Genomic DNA, 19,665 nt, shown 5'->3' with positions numbered 1-19,665 from the left:
AGGACGCTTGACCTCCTTCACCCTCTCCTGAGGATCTGCAAGGAAACAGGGATATACGATCTCCCTAGGTAACACAATCTCTATACGCAGTTTTGTGTTTTGCGGATTTTGCGCACCAATCTTCGCACGACGACGAACATCTTTTTGGGAATCGGGGATTTTTGTTTTCTTGTTCTTCCGCTGCGCATATGATGTTGCCCCCCATGATTTCCCAACAGTGGTATCAGAGCCAGGTTGTTCGTGCGAATGATTGGTTTTTGAACTGCGTGTGTTGTGTTTAGGAAGAATATTGACGTCAAAATCGTTGACGCAAAAGCAAGGAAGGGCAGCAACAGTTGCTGCCCTCGATCTGCATGCCTGCAGCCAGCCGCAGCCGCAGCCAGGCAGCACAGCGCCGGCGCATGCGCAAGCGCTGTGCCTGCAGTAGCCGGCCGGCGATCTGCTTGCAGCAGGCTTGCGGCCGGCGGGGCTGGGAGCCCGCTCGGTAGAAGCGCCTGCGGCCACTGAGCCCGCGGGCAGAGGCGCCGCGGGGCAGCAGCGCGGGCTGAGGCACCGCAGGGCAGCGGCGCCTGTGGCCGCTGCTCCCACGGGCAAAAACCCCGCAGGGGCGGCCGCCAGCGAGACAGCACCACCTGCGGGCGCTGACTCGCGGGCAGAACCGCCCGCGAAGGCGGCGGCGCCCACCTGCAGCGGCAGCGACCCCAGCGGGCGTGCCACCTGCAGGCGAGGGCAGTGCCCTCGCCCTCGCCGCACAGGCCGCCGCCAGCAGGGTGGCGGCGGCGGCGGCGCAGCAGCGAAAAGGGGAAAGGGTATTAGGGTTTTCTGCGTAAAAGACAGTTTTGCCCCTCGGAATTTGAGAAATTCCAGTTTCTGTCTTTTGTCCAAATTACGAAAATACCCTTAGGAATTGAGAAATTCCCTATATATCCCTGATTTCAGAAAATATTAATTAATTAAAAGGTTTAGTTGATTATTATTTTTATTATCTAGTAGTCCTACATAATGACGATTATTTATACATGTGATGTATGATGAGTGGACGGATGATCATGGACCGTGTGATGTGTGTACTTGTGATTATTATTATTGAGGTCTGCGAACCTCCATTATATTTCTCGTTTATTGTCGGGCCTGCGTGCCTATGATTAAGTTGTAATCACATGAGGAGGCGCAGCGGGAGCGTGGAAGCCATAGCGGGACCCACGAGACAGACGATCGTGATGCATGAAGATGCATCAAGATGTCGACGGAACCAACGAGGACGAGATGGACGATCACAAGGCATGGAGATGCACCGTTGCACACATAGATCTTGATGTGAGTGATTAGGCCTACTGGCTCGGGCCTAATCATATTAGGTTGTGGTCCATGATCATCTGGTGTGATTGCTTATACACATACTAGATATGTATATATATTTGTATGCGATGTAGATATATATTAAATATGTACATGTGTGACATGTCATAATAGGAGACCAAATCATAGAAACATCTCTCGATAATATTAAGTCGGTAAACGTGAGGCAATTAGATTGACCCACGAGGCCTTCCATCGTTATGAGTAGGAACCGAATCCCGGTGTAGGTTGAGTTGGTCGAGTCCCTCGAGACTCACCTATATCGCGATTCGCTATCTTGCTTACGACATAGAGATGTCACCGGTGACCTGAGGGCATGATATGCTTGGTCGAGTCCCTCGAGGGTATATCATCAAATCAGACTCATCTTGTAACGAAGGTGTTGACTTAACCGAGCATCATGGTTGGTCGAGTCCCTCGAGGCCATGGTGATTCGGAGGCCGAACAGGATGGGAATCACAAGGAGTTGTGATCGGCAAGAGTTGTCTACCTTTTAGGCTTAGTGTGATTGGTCGAGTCCCTCGAGGTTACACTAAGACGCTGATTGGATCCTGATCCCCACTAGAAGTCTGCCGGAGACTTCCGTTTCACATGCTGAGGGTGTCGCGTGACTCGTTAGTAAAATAGTGGGAGCATATTAAGATAGAAGTCCATATCTTGATAGTTTATTTCTTGCAAAATCTGCATGTTATTCATTTTTGCTACATCTTTATTTTCAGAAAATGTCGCTTTCAAATCCCTTACGTGGCATACTTGATGTCAACCGCCTCACTGGTCCAAATTATACGGATTGGCTCCGTAACTTGAGAATTGTTCTCACAGCGGAGAAAATCGTGTACGTCCTTGATACAGTGATGCCTACGCCCGAAGAAGGGGCAAGCGAGGATGAGATCGCTCGCTACGTGAAGTACATTGATGACTCCACTCTTGCTCAGTGCTATATGTTGGGCTCTATGACTCCAGAGTTACAGAGACAACATGAAAAGATGGATGCCAGATCCATTCTCCTACATGTCCGTAAATTGTTTGAGGAACAGGGAAGGACTCAACGATATGAGATATCCAAGAGCCTTTTCCGCGCTAGGATGACTGAGGGGACACCGGTTCAGAACCATGTCCTAAAGATGATTGAGTGGATAGAGAAACTCACAGGTCTAGGAATGGTCCTAGAGGATAACTTGTGTGTGGACATTGTGCTTCAGTCCCTACCAGATTCCTTTTCACAGTTCATAATGAACTTTAATATGAACAAGCTTGAGGTGACTCTCCCAGAGCTCCTCAATATGTTGAGGGAGGCAGAGAGTACTATTAAGAAAGAGAAGCCAGTTCTCTACACTGGTGAGACCAGAAAGAAAAGGAAAGCAGAAAGGTCCCTTAAGAAGGGAAAGGGCAAGGGCAAACAAGGTAAAGCAAAGGTTGCTAAGAAAGACCCAACAAAGGACAAAGGCCAGTGCTTCCACTGTGGTAAAGATGGGCACTGGAAGAGAAACTGCAAAGAGTACCTTGCAGAAAGGGCGAAACAAAAGCTTGATGAAGCTTCAGGTACATTCATGATCGGTCTTCATTTGTCAGACTCTTATGATAACACATGGGTATTAGATACTGGTAGTGCTTATCATATATGTAATTCGTTGCAGGTTCTGGCAAGGCCTAGGAGACTAGAGAGAGGCGAGATGGACCTCAAGATGGGTAATGGAGCAAAAGTTGCTGTTTTAGCTGTTGGCGAGGTCGCCCTACATCTGCCTAGTGGAGCTTTTATTGCATTAGATGCATGTTATTTTGTTCCTTCTATTATCAAAAACATTATCTCCATTTCATGTTTAACAGTTAGTGGATATAAATATGTTTTTGAGAACAATGGTTGTTCGATATTATTAGATGATAAGATCATCACGAAAGGAACATTGCATAATGGTTTATTTATGTTAGACACCACTCCACATATCATGAATATAAATATGTCCAAAAGGAAACGAGATGAGTTGAACAGTGCATACCTGTGGCATTGTAGGCTAGGTCACATCCATGAAAGAAGGATTCAAAAGTTGCTAAATGATGGATATCTAGATCCATTCGACTATGTGTCATATGCAACTTGTGAGCCTTGCATTCGTGGAAAACTGACCAACTCTCCATTTAGTGGAACTGGAGAGAGAGCCACTGAGTTGTTGGAACTCATACATAGTGATGTATGTGGACCCATGTCAACTCATGCCATTGGAGGTTACTCCTACTTCATTACATTTACTGATGATTTCTCAAGGTATGGATATGTGTACTTAATGAAGTACAAGTCCGAGGCCTTTGAGAAATTCAGAGAGTATAAGAATGAGGTGGAGAACCAGACTGGAAAGAGTATCAAAACTCTTCGATCAGATCGAGGAGGTGAGTACTTAAGTACAGAGTTTACTCACTTCCTCAAGGACCATGGGATATTATCCCAATGGACACCTCCTTATACACCTCAGCTCAATGGTGTCTCTGAAAGGAGAAATCGTACATTATTAGATATGGTACGGTCCATGATGAGTTTCGCTGACCTACCCATCTCATTCTGGGGATATGCCCTAGAAACCGCAGCTTACCTTCTGAACAGAGTTCCAACTAAGTCGGTGGTGTCTACACCATATGAGATATGGAAAGGGAAGAAGCCTGATCTTAAAGTAGTTAAGATTTGGGGCTGCTCTGCCCATGTTAAAAGACACAACCCCGATAAGTTAGAATCAAGGACAGGGCGATGTAAATTTGTGGGATACCCCAAGGAAACTTGTGGGTATTACTTCTATCATCTCGAGGACCAAAAGGTCTTTGTAGCTAAGAGAGCAGTGTTCCTTGAGAAGGAACACATTCTTGACGGAGACAGTGGGAGAATGATAGAATTGAGCGAGGTTGGAGAACCAAGCTCAAGCACCACTCTACAGCCCGAGTCTGTTCAGGTATCTAATACACAAGTTTCAACTTTACGCAGGTCTGATAGAGTATCCCATCCTCCTGAGAGATATGTGGGACATATTAGAGCAGAGGATGTAGAGGATATTGATCCTCAGACCTACGAGGAGGCTATTATGAGTATAGACTCCGGGAAGTGGAAAGAAGCCATGAATTCTGAGATGGATTCTATGTACTCCAATAAGGTTTGGAACCTAGTTGATGCACCCGAAGGTATTGTACCCATCGGTTGCAAGTGGATCTTTAAGAAAAAGATCGGAGTAGATGGAAAGGTAGAGACCTATAAAGCAAGGCTAGTGGCTAAGGGGTATCGTCAAAGGCAAGGTGTTGACTACGACGAAACTTTCTCACCCGTAGCAATGCTAAAATCCATCAGAATTCTATTGGCTATTGCAGCACACTATGATTATGAGATCTGGCAGATGGATGTGAAAACCGCATTCCTCAACGGGAACCTGGAGGAGGAGGTGTATATGATGCAACCTGAGGGATTCGTGTCCAAGAACTGCCCAGATAAGGTGTGTAGGTTGCTTAGATCCATTTATGGACTAAAGCAAGCTTCCCGAAGTTGGAACATAAGATTTGATGAGGCAATCAGATCTTATGACTTCGTTAAGAACGAAGATGAGCCTTGTGTATACAGAAAGGTAAGTGGGAGCGCTATTAGCTTTTTGGTGTTATATGTGGATGACATCCTCATCATTGGGAATGACATAGGAATGCTATCCACAATAAAGGCTTGGTTATCTAGACACTTCTCCATGAAGGACTTAGGAGAAGCATCTTATATCTTGGGGATTAGAATCTATAGAGATAGATCCAAAAGGATGCTTGGCTTGTCCCAGTCCAGGTACATAGAAACTATTGTCAAAAGGTTTGGCATGGAAAATTCCAAAAGAGGTCTCATACCGATGAGACATGGGATATCGCTTTCTACGAGTATGTCCCCAAAGACTCCAGAAGAAAGGGCGAACATGGATATGATACCTTATGCCTTAGCAATAGGGTCTATCATGTATGCCATGCTATGTACTAGGCCTGATATAGCGCATGCTCTGAGTGTCACGAGCAGGTATCAGGCGGATCCAGGCTTGGAGCACTGGAAAGCAGTAAAGTGTATCCTTAAGTACTTGAGAAGGACTAAGGATCTTTTACTAGTATATGGAGGTAATAGCCTTAAGGTTGAAGGCTACACTGACTCAAGTTTTCAGTCTGATGTCGATGATAGCAAGTCGAATTCAGGGTATGTGTACACCTTGAATGGAGGAGCAGTGTGCTGGAAGAGTTCCAAGCAAGATACCACTGCTGACTCGACCACAGAGGCGGAGTACATTGCTGCATCAGATGCAGCAAAGGAGGGAGTCTGGTTGAAGAAGTTCATCACAGATTTGGGAGTCGTGCCGGATAGTGAGGAGCCGATTTCCCTATATTGCGACAACAACGGGGCAATTGCTCAAGCGAAGGAACCTAGGTCTCATCAGAAATCTAAGCATGTTCTGAGGAGGTTCCACCTTATCAGAGAGATCGTGACCCGAGGAGATGTAGCAGTGGAAAGAGTTCCATCCGAAGATAACATTGCAGATCCACTAACAAAGCCATTGTCTCAGATTGTCTTTGAGCGTCACAGGGGTCTGATGGGGATCAGACACATAGGTGATTGGCTTTAGGTCAAGTGGGAGATTGCTAGTCATAAGTGCCCAGCAAGCCAATCACGTGAGTGATGGCACGTGTGACTTGATACAGAATCTTTTTTGCTTATTATATTTTTGGCGTATATCACTTTATAACTATTGCATAAATGCATATGTATTGTGATGTCCTTGGATTTGTGCAATGGGAATCGGATCGTGATGAGATCACGATAATGAGATCGATTCACCTTTAAACGCATATCCTAAATAATCCCGGTCATAGGTTACTCGAGAGGGACATCGTGATAACCGGATAGACTGGTGTGCTGTATACCCGTCCATATGATGGATGCAGCTGGTTTCATAGCTGCTCGTGTAGGGACACTAGGGATACAGTACAGGTGCTCATTGGAGAATGAGTTCACTGATTGATCCGCTTACGGAATGCTGGATGGTTGATGATGCCTTATTGTCAGACAACGATTCCGTAGTCCTAGTGGTGTATCTGGTTCTTAGACTTGAGACACCAAGGATGTCCTGTATGAGTGCTCCACTCTTTGATACCAGACTTATAGGTTTGGCTGTTCCCAGATCTAGTACAGCTGGTCATTGGGAGTGGTAGTCGACCTTACGAGGGCTATTGAGTGTCGATAGAGGATCATCCACTCTCGGTATCATGAGAGGAATATCCCATGTGTTCTTGCTCAGACAAATCCCTGGCCAGGGTCATTCGGGTTGAGAGAGAAAGAGTTCTCCGGGAGAATCCGATTAGAGCGAGACTCAAGTAGAAACCGTATGGGTCTGACAGCACCATGCTCGATATACGGTCTCTGGGATATTAGATGGATGAGGGACTATAGGTACATGGTAACTGAGGACAGACAGGTCCAATGGATTGGATTCCCCTGTATCGTCTGGGGACTACGGCGTAGTGGCCTAGTACTTCCGTAGTCGATGAGTCGAGTGAATTATTACAGAGATAATAATTCACTTAGTTAGAAGGAGTTCTGACAGGTATGACTCACGGCCAGTTCGATATTGGGCCTAGAGGGTCACACACATATGGTAGGCATTGCGATGAGTAGAGGTTCGGATATGAGATATCCGACGGAGCCCTTGTCTTATTGGATGCAGATCCAATACCCACTAGGGAAAGGACCCATTAGGGTTTTGACACGGGATCTCTATAAATAGGAGGGATTCACAGCCTCATAGGCTAGAGTCTTTGCTTGCCCTTCCTATTCTCCTCTCCCTCTCCACCTCAGAGTAGGCCTGGAGTTTTGAGGAGCGTCGTCGCAACCCTGCTGTGTGGATCACTGCTAGAGAGGAGGACGCTTGACCTCCTTCACCCTCTCCTGAGGATCTGCAAGGAAACAGGGATATACGATCTCCCTAGGTAACACAATCTCTATACGCAGTTTTGTGTTTTGCGGATTTTGCGCACCAATCTTCGCACGACGACGAACATCTTTTTGGGAATCGGGGATTTTTGTTTTCTTGTTCTTCCGCTGCGCATATGATGTCGCCCCCCATGATTTCCCAACAGGTACCGCCCAGACTGGGCGGTGGTATCGCCCCTATTCGGCGGTGGTACCGCTTAGTGACATATCAGCGGCAGAAGTATCGCCCAAAAATGACGGTGGTACCGCCAGTACCCTAGATTCTGGCGATGTGACACTTTTTGGCTCCAATTTTAAAGTCATTGGGGCATATAAAAATTTCACTCTTTTCTGCATGAAAGGGTACGAAAGTATTGAGATAATCTTGAGTTGTTGGGTGTAAAAGTGTTGTAAACAAGTGCTAGAGTCCTCTTTCTCCCTTGTTAAGTTTTGAGATCATTCAAGAGAGGTGTGAGACTTGTAAGGGTTCTCTCCTAAACCCGTGAAAAGGAGAAAGTACTATAAAAGAGTTGGTTGGTCTTCACCTATTGAAGGAAGACCTTTAATAGACACCGAAGACCTCGTCAGAGGAGGAATCCGAAAGTGGATATAAGTCATGTTTACCGAACTATTCTAAATCCTGGTTTGCTTTTCATTCAACAATTTACATTATTACAAATCTCCTTAATCCTCTCTTGCACTTCTACGAAAGCTTTCAAGTTCATAATTTCTCTAAAACGGATTGAATCGAAACCATTTTTGTCCGAATCAGTTTTAAACGAAACACAAGTCTTTTGAAATCGCGAAAGTTTTTCGCTGTATTAATTCACCCCCCCTCTTAGTACCGCTCTTGATCCTAATAAGGCCATGCTTGGCTTAGCTTGTTAGCCGGATATGACTCAACCTATGTGACATTTATAGATTATGTTTGGATAGATATATGCAGTGCACATGGCCATTATAGAGACCGTATAGGTTGGCCTAATCTAGCCTAATTATCTTTGTTTTTTCTTGGACCCAAATGTTCACTGAACTAGATCGATTGACTAGTTAAGATCAAGGATGATTTCAAACTGATATAATTAGTTTAAATCGATTTGACTTAAATTAAATCTAAATTAGACTAATTTTGGATCACTTTAAATCAATTAAATAAGAATTAAAGTTTAATTCAGTAGCATCTAACTAAATCAAGTTTGATTCATGTCAATTAAATCGATTAGGCTAAGGTTAAATTCAATTGTGAGCTAATAGATGTTCTTTTGTATTGATGATGTTTGAAGGATAATTTAAAGATATTTTAATATAATATTTTTATTCTATGATGAATATGATTTGTATGAGATGATTATTTTTCCTATTGAGGTATGTCAAGTGATTCTCTTGAAAAGTTAACAAGCCATTAGATATGATAATTGAATGATTTCTCTATTCGTTATCGGAGGAATATGTCCCGACTTTGATAGGTAAGATATGTCACGTTCTCAACGAGAGTGCAATATAGATTTGTCTCCATTTGGAAGAGTACTCGGATATTTGACATACATTAATTGAATGAATCTTGTTGACTTTTTAGATTTGTATTTACTTATATATATTTTAGAGTTCACTTATAGGAGTTTTTGCTTAGCTTAATTATTTTATTTTTATTATTTTTGTTTTCAAAGCTATAATCAACTCTCTTAATTAAGCACTTATTTCTTGATTTTATTTCTTGCTAATAAACTTTATAAGGGATTATTTAATATTCCAAGTTGGTGATACCATTTTAGTTAGTAAATAAAAAACTAAAAAGAAATAAATATAAACAATTATTATCTTTGGGGAGAACTCATCTTTCTCCTATTTAAAGTGTGAGATTCCTCTTGGAGCCTAAAAGCGGGAGGAACTAAGAGTGAGGTAGATTTCTTTATGTTTCTTAAAAGTAAAAGATTTTTTAATTATTTAAAATTTTTTACATTTAGATTTAGATCTAAATTATATTGTAGTTATTTTGATATCATTTATGCTATATTTAATTTTCTTAAAAATTTTATATATCTTGTATGATGCTAGTTGTTGAAGTATTACTTGATTTCTCTTAGATTTTATATACAAGTTAATTAAAAATATTTTATTTTTTAAATATAATTTTATCTTGTTAATCTAATATTAATAGTTAGGATGTAATGGTTTAATTAGTTTGATTAAATATTTAAAATTAAATTAGTGAAGGGTTGGTTGGTTAAGGCTTAATTCTAACTCATAGGTTAGTTAGATCAATTTAAGATAGTTTTAAACCAATTAAATGAGGATAAAAGGTCAGTTAAAAGGCATCATTTCATTCGTCATTGAGAGTATGATATGAGTTTGTCATCATTGCTATTGAAGGAATATAAACTCATCCGGTAGAATAAAACATTAACATCCTATCCTATGTTATTTGATTTGTGTTGCCTTCATAGATTCATTGTATTTGATTTGAGCTTAATACTTGAATGACTGGATTGTGAGATTCAATACAGTCCAATAATTAATTATTATACTTTATCTTATGTATAAAAAATTATGAATTATGAATTAATTTTTCTTAAACATGTATAATAGTAAAATATTGATATGAGACATGTGATTGAGCATTATATATTTGTTATATAATTTTAATGTCAAGTAAGTTTCTTGATAATTTTTTAACTATAGATTTATATCTCATTCGTAGATTCTAAGATGGTAAACCTTCAAACCGATGAAGAGATAATGTTTAAATCTACAAAGGCGAAGGCTATGAGATAGTATGCTTTACTCGATAGTAGCTTTAGTAAGAGAACTAGAAAAAATATTTTTGCTAAAGTGAATTGAGTTTCAGCAATACTATGTGAAAAATAATGACATGTTATCATCTTACGAGAAATGTATCCATAAACCCATGACTGGAAATGACATTTAAGTCCATCAAGGATGTAGTTTATAGGGTGCAGGCTAGTTCCGTCGGGTTAACGTACTTGAGTGTCATAATTATTTTTATTTTTATCTTCTTTATGAATAAGAAAGTATTGTGTTCATAATATAACATGTGACGTGAAAGGAATATGAAAGAAAAGGAAAAAAAAAATGAAAGTGTGACATGTGATATAATTCTTGTTATTGTTATATGATGTGTTTTTATTAAAATATTATTATTTTACAATAGAGTAAATATTTGAATAAGTAGGTGTTATATATGATTGATATGATTGATTTTTTTGGTGACATCAACATATGACTAATGCAGATAATTTTAAATTAATTATTGTGAGTATACTTGTGCTATACAGGTCATATACATCTATGCATTCTTTTTCTACTGGATATTCATGGTAAAAAAACTATAGATTTGTTTGAAGATCGTATGGTATCGAGCAAGAGACTGATTCGATGATGGATTTGGTAATTATATATGTAATGATTATTAATTACAGAATTTTGTTTATGCACGACTCATTGAAATGGGAGGATGGTTTTATAGAATATTAGAATCAGATGATGTAAGTTTAACGTCTTGAGATAATTAATCTGAGACGCCGTAGTCATAGTATGATTAATGACCATTAGACGTACCGATCACGACAACTATGATTGCTTGGTTTTGCAAACCCATTGATCAGCTCACCCAAGTCGGAAGCGGTAGTCGCCCTGAAGACTACGCTGCTCGATGCTTTTGTTCTTCTTCTTGTTTCGGGCAACTTTTTTTAACTTTTTCTTTCTTCCAACTCTATAAACTAAGTATTAATTAATTGCAGGAAATACAAAGAGGTTTAAAAAGTTCAAGTTGACTTTATGGATAGATCTCAGATTTCTGCTACAGCTTCCACGTATCAACAATGTTTCGGATTGTTTTCTTCGTTGAGAGAGATGTTCGCACGGCCACTGACGTTTAGATTAAGCAAACGGAATGTCCTACTCTTCCCAGCTACGAAGATAAAGAAGATAACATGAAGCGCAGCTCAGTAGTGGATTAAAGTATCGTCCAGCTATGATCGCCATCATTTGCGCTAAAAGTGAATCGAACATGTGGATATAAGCACCACAAGATGGCTTAGTGCATGGGCTTGTGATCATCCTCTATGCAACCTTGGTTTGCCTCCTTTCCCCATGTCCCCCCACCATATCCCACTTAACCTACTCGATCAAATGTGCTTATTACTCGAAACGAACGAGTTCCTTATTAATTCCTTGGTATGAATCACAGATATAGAACTCACAGTACGAGTATAAGAAGCTCTTACATGGACACGAACCTTAAACTTATCAATCGTGGAACAACCACGAGGATGTCTTGACAGAGACGGTAAGAATGTCTTATTACGACGCACAAAAGTACTAAATCACACAAGAACGGACCGCCGAGGCAGCTCATCAGTAGTGATAGATGTAAGCATCGTACTCCATCACAAGCTCGAGTTCGGTAGTTCCAGTTGACCTGATGAGCTTGCTGAGGGTGTAGCCCCGCGCCATTCGGAACATGCCGGTGCCCCCGACGATGCCCCGCTCCATCGTCTCCGTCAACACCGCCCTGCCGAAGATGGAGAAGCCGCTCCCGTTGTACTCTCCGGCGGTGAACACGAAGTTTAACGCCGAGAGATAGGCCGTGCTCTCCTGGCCCGCCTGCACCGCGAGCTCCTGCGCCCTCCCGATGAGCCTGGAGCTCGACTCGGGCCCTTCCCTCAGAATGTTGTCACCCACACCGATGCTCCCGAAGGAGGAGTTGCCGGGAGGGCTGACGACGGTGACGGTGGTCGCGTTCGGGCCACCGTAGTAGTCGTAAAAGTAGAAGTGGAGGTGGGTTATCTTCTCTTTGGGTTCATCACTGCTGCTTCCAATGGCAACAGTGGCCAAGATGACGAGGGGAAGGAGGAGAAGAGGAGAGAATGGAGATGAGGCCATGGAGAAGCTTCTTGCAGGGAAGTGAAGAGGCTAATGGAGGATGGGGTAGAGAGGGATGAGGAGCTCATGGGCATTTTATAGATAGAGAAAGAAGTAGGTAGAACAGTTCGAGGGAACACATTTTGATTCAGACATTAACTTCTTGGACTAAAATTTTTGACAAAGTTTAAGATTTTCTTGGAAAGAAACTTCTTTACGAAGAAAAATATATATATCTCGGACTAAAGTCTTTGACATTAACTTGGTTAGGTAGGGAAAAAAATTATTAGAGCTTATCTTTTTTAAGAAACTTTTTTAGTGATTATACATCTCTCAGACTAATATCTAAAATATTAATTTAGTGATAATATTTCAAATCCACTTATCAAAAGTTAAGATTTGAAATCTCATCCGATATATTTTCAGGGTGTCAGTTAATTTAGCTAATAAAAAAATATATAGTAAGATCTTGAGTTCAAATCTTATTTTCGTCACTTATTTTATGTAAAAAAAAATTATGACACTCTAAATATTATTAGTATAACTATTTTAATGATCAAATGACAAGTATTTAAGAGTGGTTAACTGCAAAGGTATGAATGCAAATTTTTGGAATTTGCAAAGATACATGCAAACTTAAGTTGAGAAGGATAAATAGAAAATTTACCAACTTTGAACACACGCGTATACATTTACTTTTTTATGTATGCATATTGTTGTCTTCTTTTCTACCTTTTAACATAACATATTATGTATTTTTCATTTGATATCCATCAAAAAAATTTAAATTAATCACCAATAATCATGGTTTACCTTAGCTAGCATTGATTGGTTGGTCTACCTTACCTTACCTTACCTTACTTTAGCTAGCTAACAACAAATGAAAATTATTACAAAAACATGCATACAAGTTTTTTGGGTTTTGTAATGACAAACATATAAATATGCTATATTACATAAATATACATAAACATAAAAAATATTATCTCCTGAAGACTAGCATTGATTGGTTGGTCTACCTTAGTCACAGGACAAACATATAAATGGACGGTCGTCCATGTGTTTAATATATTATAATTGGTTGATTTCGTAATAAGTTCTAAGAAGGTGATATAAGCATCGACTTTATTTATTTTAAGCGACAAAATTGTTCCCAGTTGTGACTAAGAATCAACGTAGTTACTATATAAGATTATTTCAGACAATTATTTTATTCCTCTACTGCTATTTTCAACAATATAAGTGAGTCAGTCAAGTGGACATGACAAAATAGACGATTGTTGCCATAAAAATTTGACTATTTAATTGACGATTTTTGCCTTGATAATGTTACACAAAATGTGGAAATTTTTGTTGCTGTCAAATAATGATGTACAAGAGAAGGCTGAATAATATAAGTGTGAGCAATATACATGGAGCTTAAAATGTACCAATACACCAAATGCTATCGCCGATTTCTTTTTCCACATGATAATTGGGCTATTCCCAAGAAAACAACTCTACACTCTTAATCCACATTGCTAATTGGACTAACTAAAGGTGTGACATATTATGGATGCTCTGATGTTCCATGATTTTGATTGGTATATGAGTCTATATATATATATATATATATATATATATATATATATATATATATATATATATGCACAATTTTACCTTTGGACTGGAGAATTACTCCAAAGCAATGAGATGAAAGCTTCAGAAGATGTGGAAAAAGTCAACAAACTGTTGTTTACTTTGTTCAAGCTCAGTTCAGTGGATCTCTAGAAGGAGTATGTGCTGGCTTCATCTTATAATTTCTTGGTTAAGGGAGTAAAATTCGTTTCATTCAAACTTGATGAGGGTTGTTGGTGGAAGCCCTCGAAGAAGAAATAGTGCACGTTACGGAACAATGATGTGCCATTACAGCAGTGGAAGAATTGGGATCCTAACACTGCAACTTTCTCGACGACGCCCTCTCGTTTCAACTCGAGGCACCAAGAAAAAGAATAGCTCTTCGGAGATCAAATGGTTTGGGGTTCAAGGTGACGTTTTGATGCTTTGTTCCTGCCAAAGTTTACTAAATCTATTCTCTGGATTTGGTGTCAACAATGATAATGACATAAACGTCCTTGGTGAGTAGGTGAAGAAGATCTAGAAGAATATATATAATCCGGTCATAAATAATATGACCAGTAATTTTGAAGTTGTTCAGAAAAAAATATATGTAGAGAACATAAAAATGAACAGCAGAAGCAAATTTATGTTAGGCTTTCTAAAATTCGAAATATTTGTTTTGACAAATCATCTTTTTTCGGTCTTCTTATTTAAGAATGGAAAAATCGCCCACATCAGACAGTCAAGTTTATGTGATCAACAAAATAAACGAATGCAAAGGTACAATTAACGTAAGGAAATTCTGAGGGCCTCTCGCTATTTATGCTCTTGAATTGGTAGAGAAAAGCTTTCGAACTGTAACGACGCATCGTATACTATCTCTGAGCACGTCATTGTGTCCAAACCATCATTTTTTATCTTCGCCACCATCCTAATTGAGCCATTTCACAAGCCAATTCAAATGCTCGTTTGAATTTATACCACCAATTTTCTACTGTCACCAAGAGGGATCAACCCATGATCCCTACCTATCCTAGCTCCCCAAAAAAATCCCCCAAGACCCACACATCAATGACATCATGGCCGAAGAAAGGGCCACACATTAATGGGTTGAAACAAAATAGCTCCTTTCGGATGAAATCCGCTCACGACATGATTTGCCTCTCTCACACCCTCCTTTCGGATAACCGAAGGACAGATCATTGCGTTGGGTGACTCAAAATAGCTAAAAGGTCATGTAGGGAATGTCATCCTGATCGCCCAGCATCGATGCCGGCCTTGGGACGGTTGAAAACCCATAAATAGCATGGACAGCAAAAAGTAATTAATTTCTCAAAATAATATTATCTAATCATTGTAGTAAAGTTCAGGAGTGAAAAACTCAAAATGATAAAACTCATAAAGTGGTTGAGACGGTGATCTACATAGTGGATACGATGACGACGTACCTCCTTGTGCAACATGTTCCTTCCTCGCATTTACGCACCATCACACTACAGTAACCAAGAAGGGATTGGTCCCTCTTGTTGTCCTCTCATGCTAAAAAGGGGGTAGTCAGCTGGAGGAAGAGGCAAGGCGAAGATGTAGGAGGTGATGAAAATAGGAGTCTAGCTTAGGATCCTTTAAGCCCCAACTCCTATTGCTAGCCATAGGTGCCCTACAAGCTAATCATGTGAGTGATGACACATGTGACATGATATATACTTTTTTTATTTATTATATTATTTTATATTATATTATTTTATATACATATATATATATATATATATATATATATATATATATATATATATATATATATATATATATAATGATGTCCATGGATTTGTGTAATGGGAATCGGGTTATGATGAGATCATGATAATGAGACCGATTTATCTTTAAACACATACCCTAAATAATCATGATCATATGTTACTTGAGAAGGACATCGAGATAACAAGACAGACTGATATGTTATATATCCATTCATATGATAAAGGTGACTATTCTCATAGCTATTCCTCTTGCAGGTCACTTCAAATTGTGCTCAGAACAAAGTCCGTCAAGTGATGAGGAGAAGGAGAAAATGCAAAAGGTTCCTTAAGCTTCAGCAGTTGGAAGTTTAATGTATGCAATGGTATGTACGAGGCTAGACATCGCATATGCAGTTGGTGTTACTGGCAGATTTCTTGCAAATCTAGACAAAGAGCATTGGGCAGTAGTGAAGTGGATTTTTAGATATCTCAGAGGGAGCTTTAAGGTTTGTTTAAGCTTTGGAGGTGGACCACATGTGTTGACAGGTTATACAGATGCAGATATGGCAAGAGATGTAGATACGAGAAAGTCTACTTCGGGTTATGTACTTACTTTTGCAGGGGGAGCTGTGTCATGGCAATCCAGGTTGCAATGGTGTATTGCTCTCTCCACCACAGAAGCAGAATATATTGCTGCTACAGAGGTATGCAAAGAAATGTTATAGATGAAAGAATTTTTACAAGAATTGGGACTGAAATAGAAAAATTATGTGGTGCATTGTGACAGCCAGAGTGGCATCCATTTGTGTAAGAACCCAATGTTTCATTCCATGTCAAAGCATATAGATGTTAGATACCACTCGATTCGAAATGCATTTGAAGAGAAGCAGTTGCAGCTTTAGAAAATTCACCCAGATGACAATGGAGCAGACATGTTGACAAAAATTTTACCAAAAGAAAGACATGAGATATGCCGACAGCTGGTCGGCATGGCTTCACATTGAGGAGTCATGGGACAGCCTCCCTTATGGGCTGAAGGGGGAGGTTGTTGGGTTGGCAGCCCACAAATTCAGCCCATAGTGGGCTTGGGCAGCCCACAGTTCACCCCCTCTTAACCTAACCCTAATTAACATTAGGGGGGTGTGGTGGCTGCGTTTTGGAGGTAGAAAAAGGCATAAATAGGACAGCAACGTGGGAGAAGAAAACAACAATAGGATTCCAAAGAAAAGGAAGAGAAAGAAAGGAAAGAAGACAAGGACAATGCAAAGAGGCTGTTCTCAATCATCTAGCAGTGTTCTCATCTCAGGTTAGATCAAATCTACAGTAGACTCTTGCTGTGATTACTTGGGGAGGTTTTAGATATCGTGGACAGTGACATGATCCTTGTATCCCAATTGTTCTCTTATGATTGTTGCTAGGGTTTAGGGCAAGAGATTGAGATTTGTATATTCATTATTCTCATAGTGGATTATCTCTAGTTTACCCTGTGGTTTTTACGCTTCACATTGGAGAGGTTTTCCACGTATATATTGGTGTTCCATTTGATTGTGGTTCCATTTAATTCTGCTGCGTATTATGGTCTTCTAGTATTTGTTCATATACAAAAGTTATTCCGCTTTATATCCCCATCATTGTGTTTTAGAAAATCTTTTAACATCAAAATCATTGACGCAAAAGCGAGAAATGGCTACAACTATTGCTGCCCTTACTGCCCTCATAGATGGCAGCTTGCTGCCATCTACATGCATGCAACGATGGTTGTAGGCAAGCAGCACAGCACCCGCAAGCGTAGCGATTGTTGCTGCGAGCAGTTGCATGCATGCGTTGTGCCTATAGCGCAAGCGGCAACACCCGTGGGTGATGCTTGCGAGCATAATGCTTGCGGGCGACCTGTTCGTAGGGGCTCTCGCCCGCTATGGCGGTAGTGCTTGTAAGGGCGACACTGCCAGTGGGCACACCGCCCGTGGGCAAGGGAGGCATCACCCGCAAGCGCATCACCCACGAGCGAGCCACCCATGGGTAGAGACAACGCCCTCATCCCTCCGTAGTGTCCATCGCCGACGGGGTAGCGACAATCGTCGCAACGCAGCAAGGGTGGAGAAGGGAATTAGGGTTTTTGGCCAATGATAGTTTTGCCCATTAGAATTTTAGAAATATTGAGTTCTATCCTTTCTATCTAAATTACCAAAATACCCTTCATAATTCAAAAAATTTGCTATATGTCCCTAATTTTAAAAAATATTAGTTAATTAAAAAGTTTAATTAAGTAATAATAATAATAATAATAATAATAATATTATTATTATTATTATTATTATTTATCTAGTAGTCATATATTATGATATTTACATGTGATGTATGATGTAGACGGTTGATCATGGACCGTGTGATGTGTGTACATGTGATTATTATTATTAGGGCATACGAGCCTCTAATTTTATTCTCATTTATTGTTGAGCTTATGGACTTATGATTAAGTTGTAATTACATGAGTAGGTGTAGCGGGAGCGTAGAAGCGATAGCGGGACCCACGAGGCCGGGACGGATGATTACGATGCATGGAGATGCGTTGAGATGTCGACAAAATCGACAAGGATGAGATGGATGATCATAAGACATGAAGATGCATCGCTACACACATAGATCATGATGTGAGTGATTAGGCCCACTGGCTCAGGTTTGATTATATTAGGTTGTTGTCTATGATCATCTGGTATGATTACTTGTACACCTACTAGATATGTATATATATTTACATGCGATATAGATGTAAATTAAATATGTATGTGTGTGACATATCATATTACGAGACCAAATCAAAATCTCCTCTCTCGATAATATTAAGTTAGTAAATGTGAAGAAATTAGATTGACTCACGTGGCCTTCCATCGTTATAGGTAGGGATCGATTCCCAATGTAGGTTGAGTTGGTCAAGTCCCTCGAGGCTCACCTATATCGTGATTCACTATCTTTCCTACGATATATAGATGTCACCGATGACTTGAGGACATGGTATGCTTGGTCGAGTCTCTCAAGATTATATGATCGAATCAGACTCATCTTGTAACGATGGTGTTAACTTAATCAAACATTATGGTTGGTCGAGTCCCTCGAGACCATGGTGGTTCGGAGACCGAATAGGATAGGAATCATAAGGAGTTATGATCAACAAGAGTTGTCTACCTTTTGGTCTTAGTGTGATTGGTCGAATTCCTCGAGATTACACTAAGACGCTGATTGGATCTCTATCCCCACTAGAAGTCTGCCGGAGACTTCCGTTTCACATGCTAAGGGTGTCACGTGAATTGCTAGAAAAATAGGGGAGTAGAATAAGATAGAAGTCCATATCTTGATTGTTTATTTTTCTATAAAATATGCATGTTATTTTTTTATAAAATCTGCATGGATAATATACTCATAATAGCACTGATCATCATTTGTGAGGATTTGATAACTATTGTCTTCAATTTAGTTTCTTTAAAGGGTCTTTGAAGATATGCAAAGCTCTTCTACTGGATATATAAGAGAATTGGGCTACTCGGTTTCGCTCATTCTCTTAAGAGTTGAGAAGGTAAAGGTTACTTTGATTTCGCATGCCTCCTCAAGGTTTATACTCTATGCATCGAGATGGTTACTAGCCTTCGCTCGCTCTTTGCTTACACTTATGGAGCACTCGAAGTGTTTGCACTCCTTGCGTTAAGTTAGCTACTATGATTCACCTTCTTAATGCCATCAAACTTCTAGAATATAGAAAGTTTTTATCCCAACTTGGAGTAAGTCTCTAATAGTTTTGGTCACCTTTGGGATTGTATCATCATCTCCATCAACTCGTACCGCATATTGCCTACTTCGTTCCTTAGTCGTGCACTCTTGTATCAACTCGAAGTCTTCAACTTTCGGCTATCTTGATAAGAAGCTCGTTGACATCGGTCTTACAAAGTTCCCTGGCTTCTACCCCTTAGCCTTGTCTTGGTACTTGGAGTTTGCCTTCATATTCTCCACTTCCTCGGCCCCTTTCATGACTAAGCGCTCTCTCTCCATGAGAGCAAGGGATTGTTGACTTCACAAAAGTCCCGCCTTTGTAGTAGTACCATGGTGCTATCATGCCCATGGCCCTATTATCCATCGCCT

At 40.2% G+C, this 19,665-nt stretch overlaps 1 protein-coding gene across 1 annotated transcript; it reads right to left on the bottom strand.

Annotated features, from left to right (window-relative positions):
• Positions 1–11,473: 11,473 nt before the first annotated feature.
• On the bottom strand, positions 11,474–12,272 carry LOC103975054 (dirigent protein 11-like). The gene has a single exon (XM_009389965.3). The coding sequence runs from the start codon at positions 12,218–12,220 to the stop codon at positions 11,693–11,695; it is 528 nt and encodes a 175-aa protein (XP_009388240.2). The 5' UTR covers positions 12,221–12,272; the 3' UTR covers positions 11,474–11,692.
• Between the last annotated feature and the right edge of the window lie 7,393 nt (positions 12,273–19,665).

This window comes from Musa acuminata, chromosome BXJ1-8 (genome assembly GCF_036884655.1).
Source record: "Musa acuminata AAA Group cultivar baxijiao chromosome BXJ1-8, Cavendish_Baxijiao_AAA, whole genome shotgun sequence".
NCBI lineage: Eukaryota > Viridiplantae > Streptophyta > Magnoliopsida > Zingiberales > Musaceae > Musa > Musa acuminata.
This window is presented reverse-complemented; position numbering and strand designations above follow the sequence as displayed.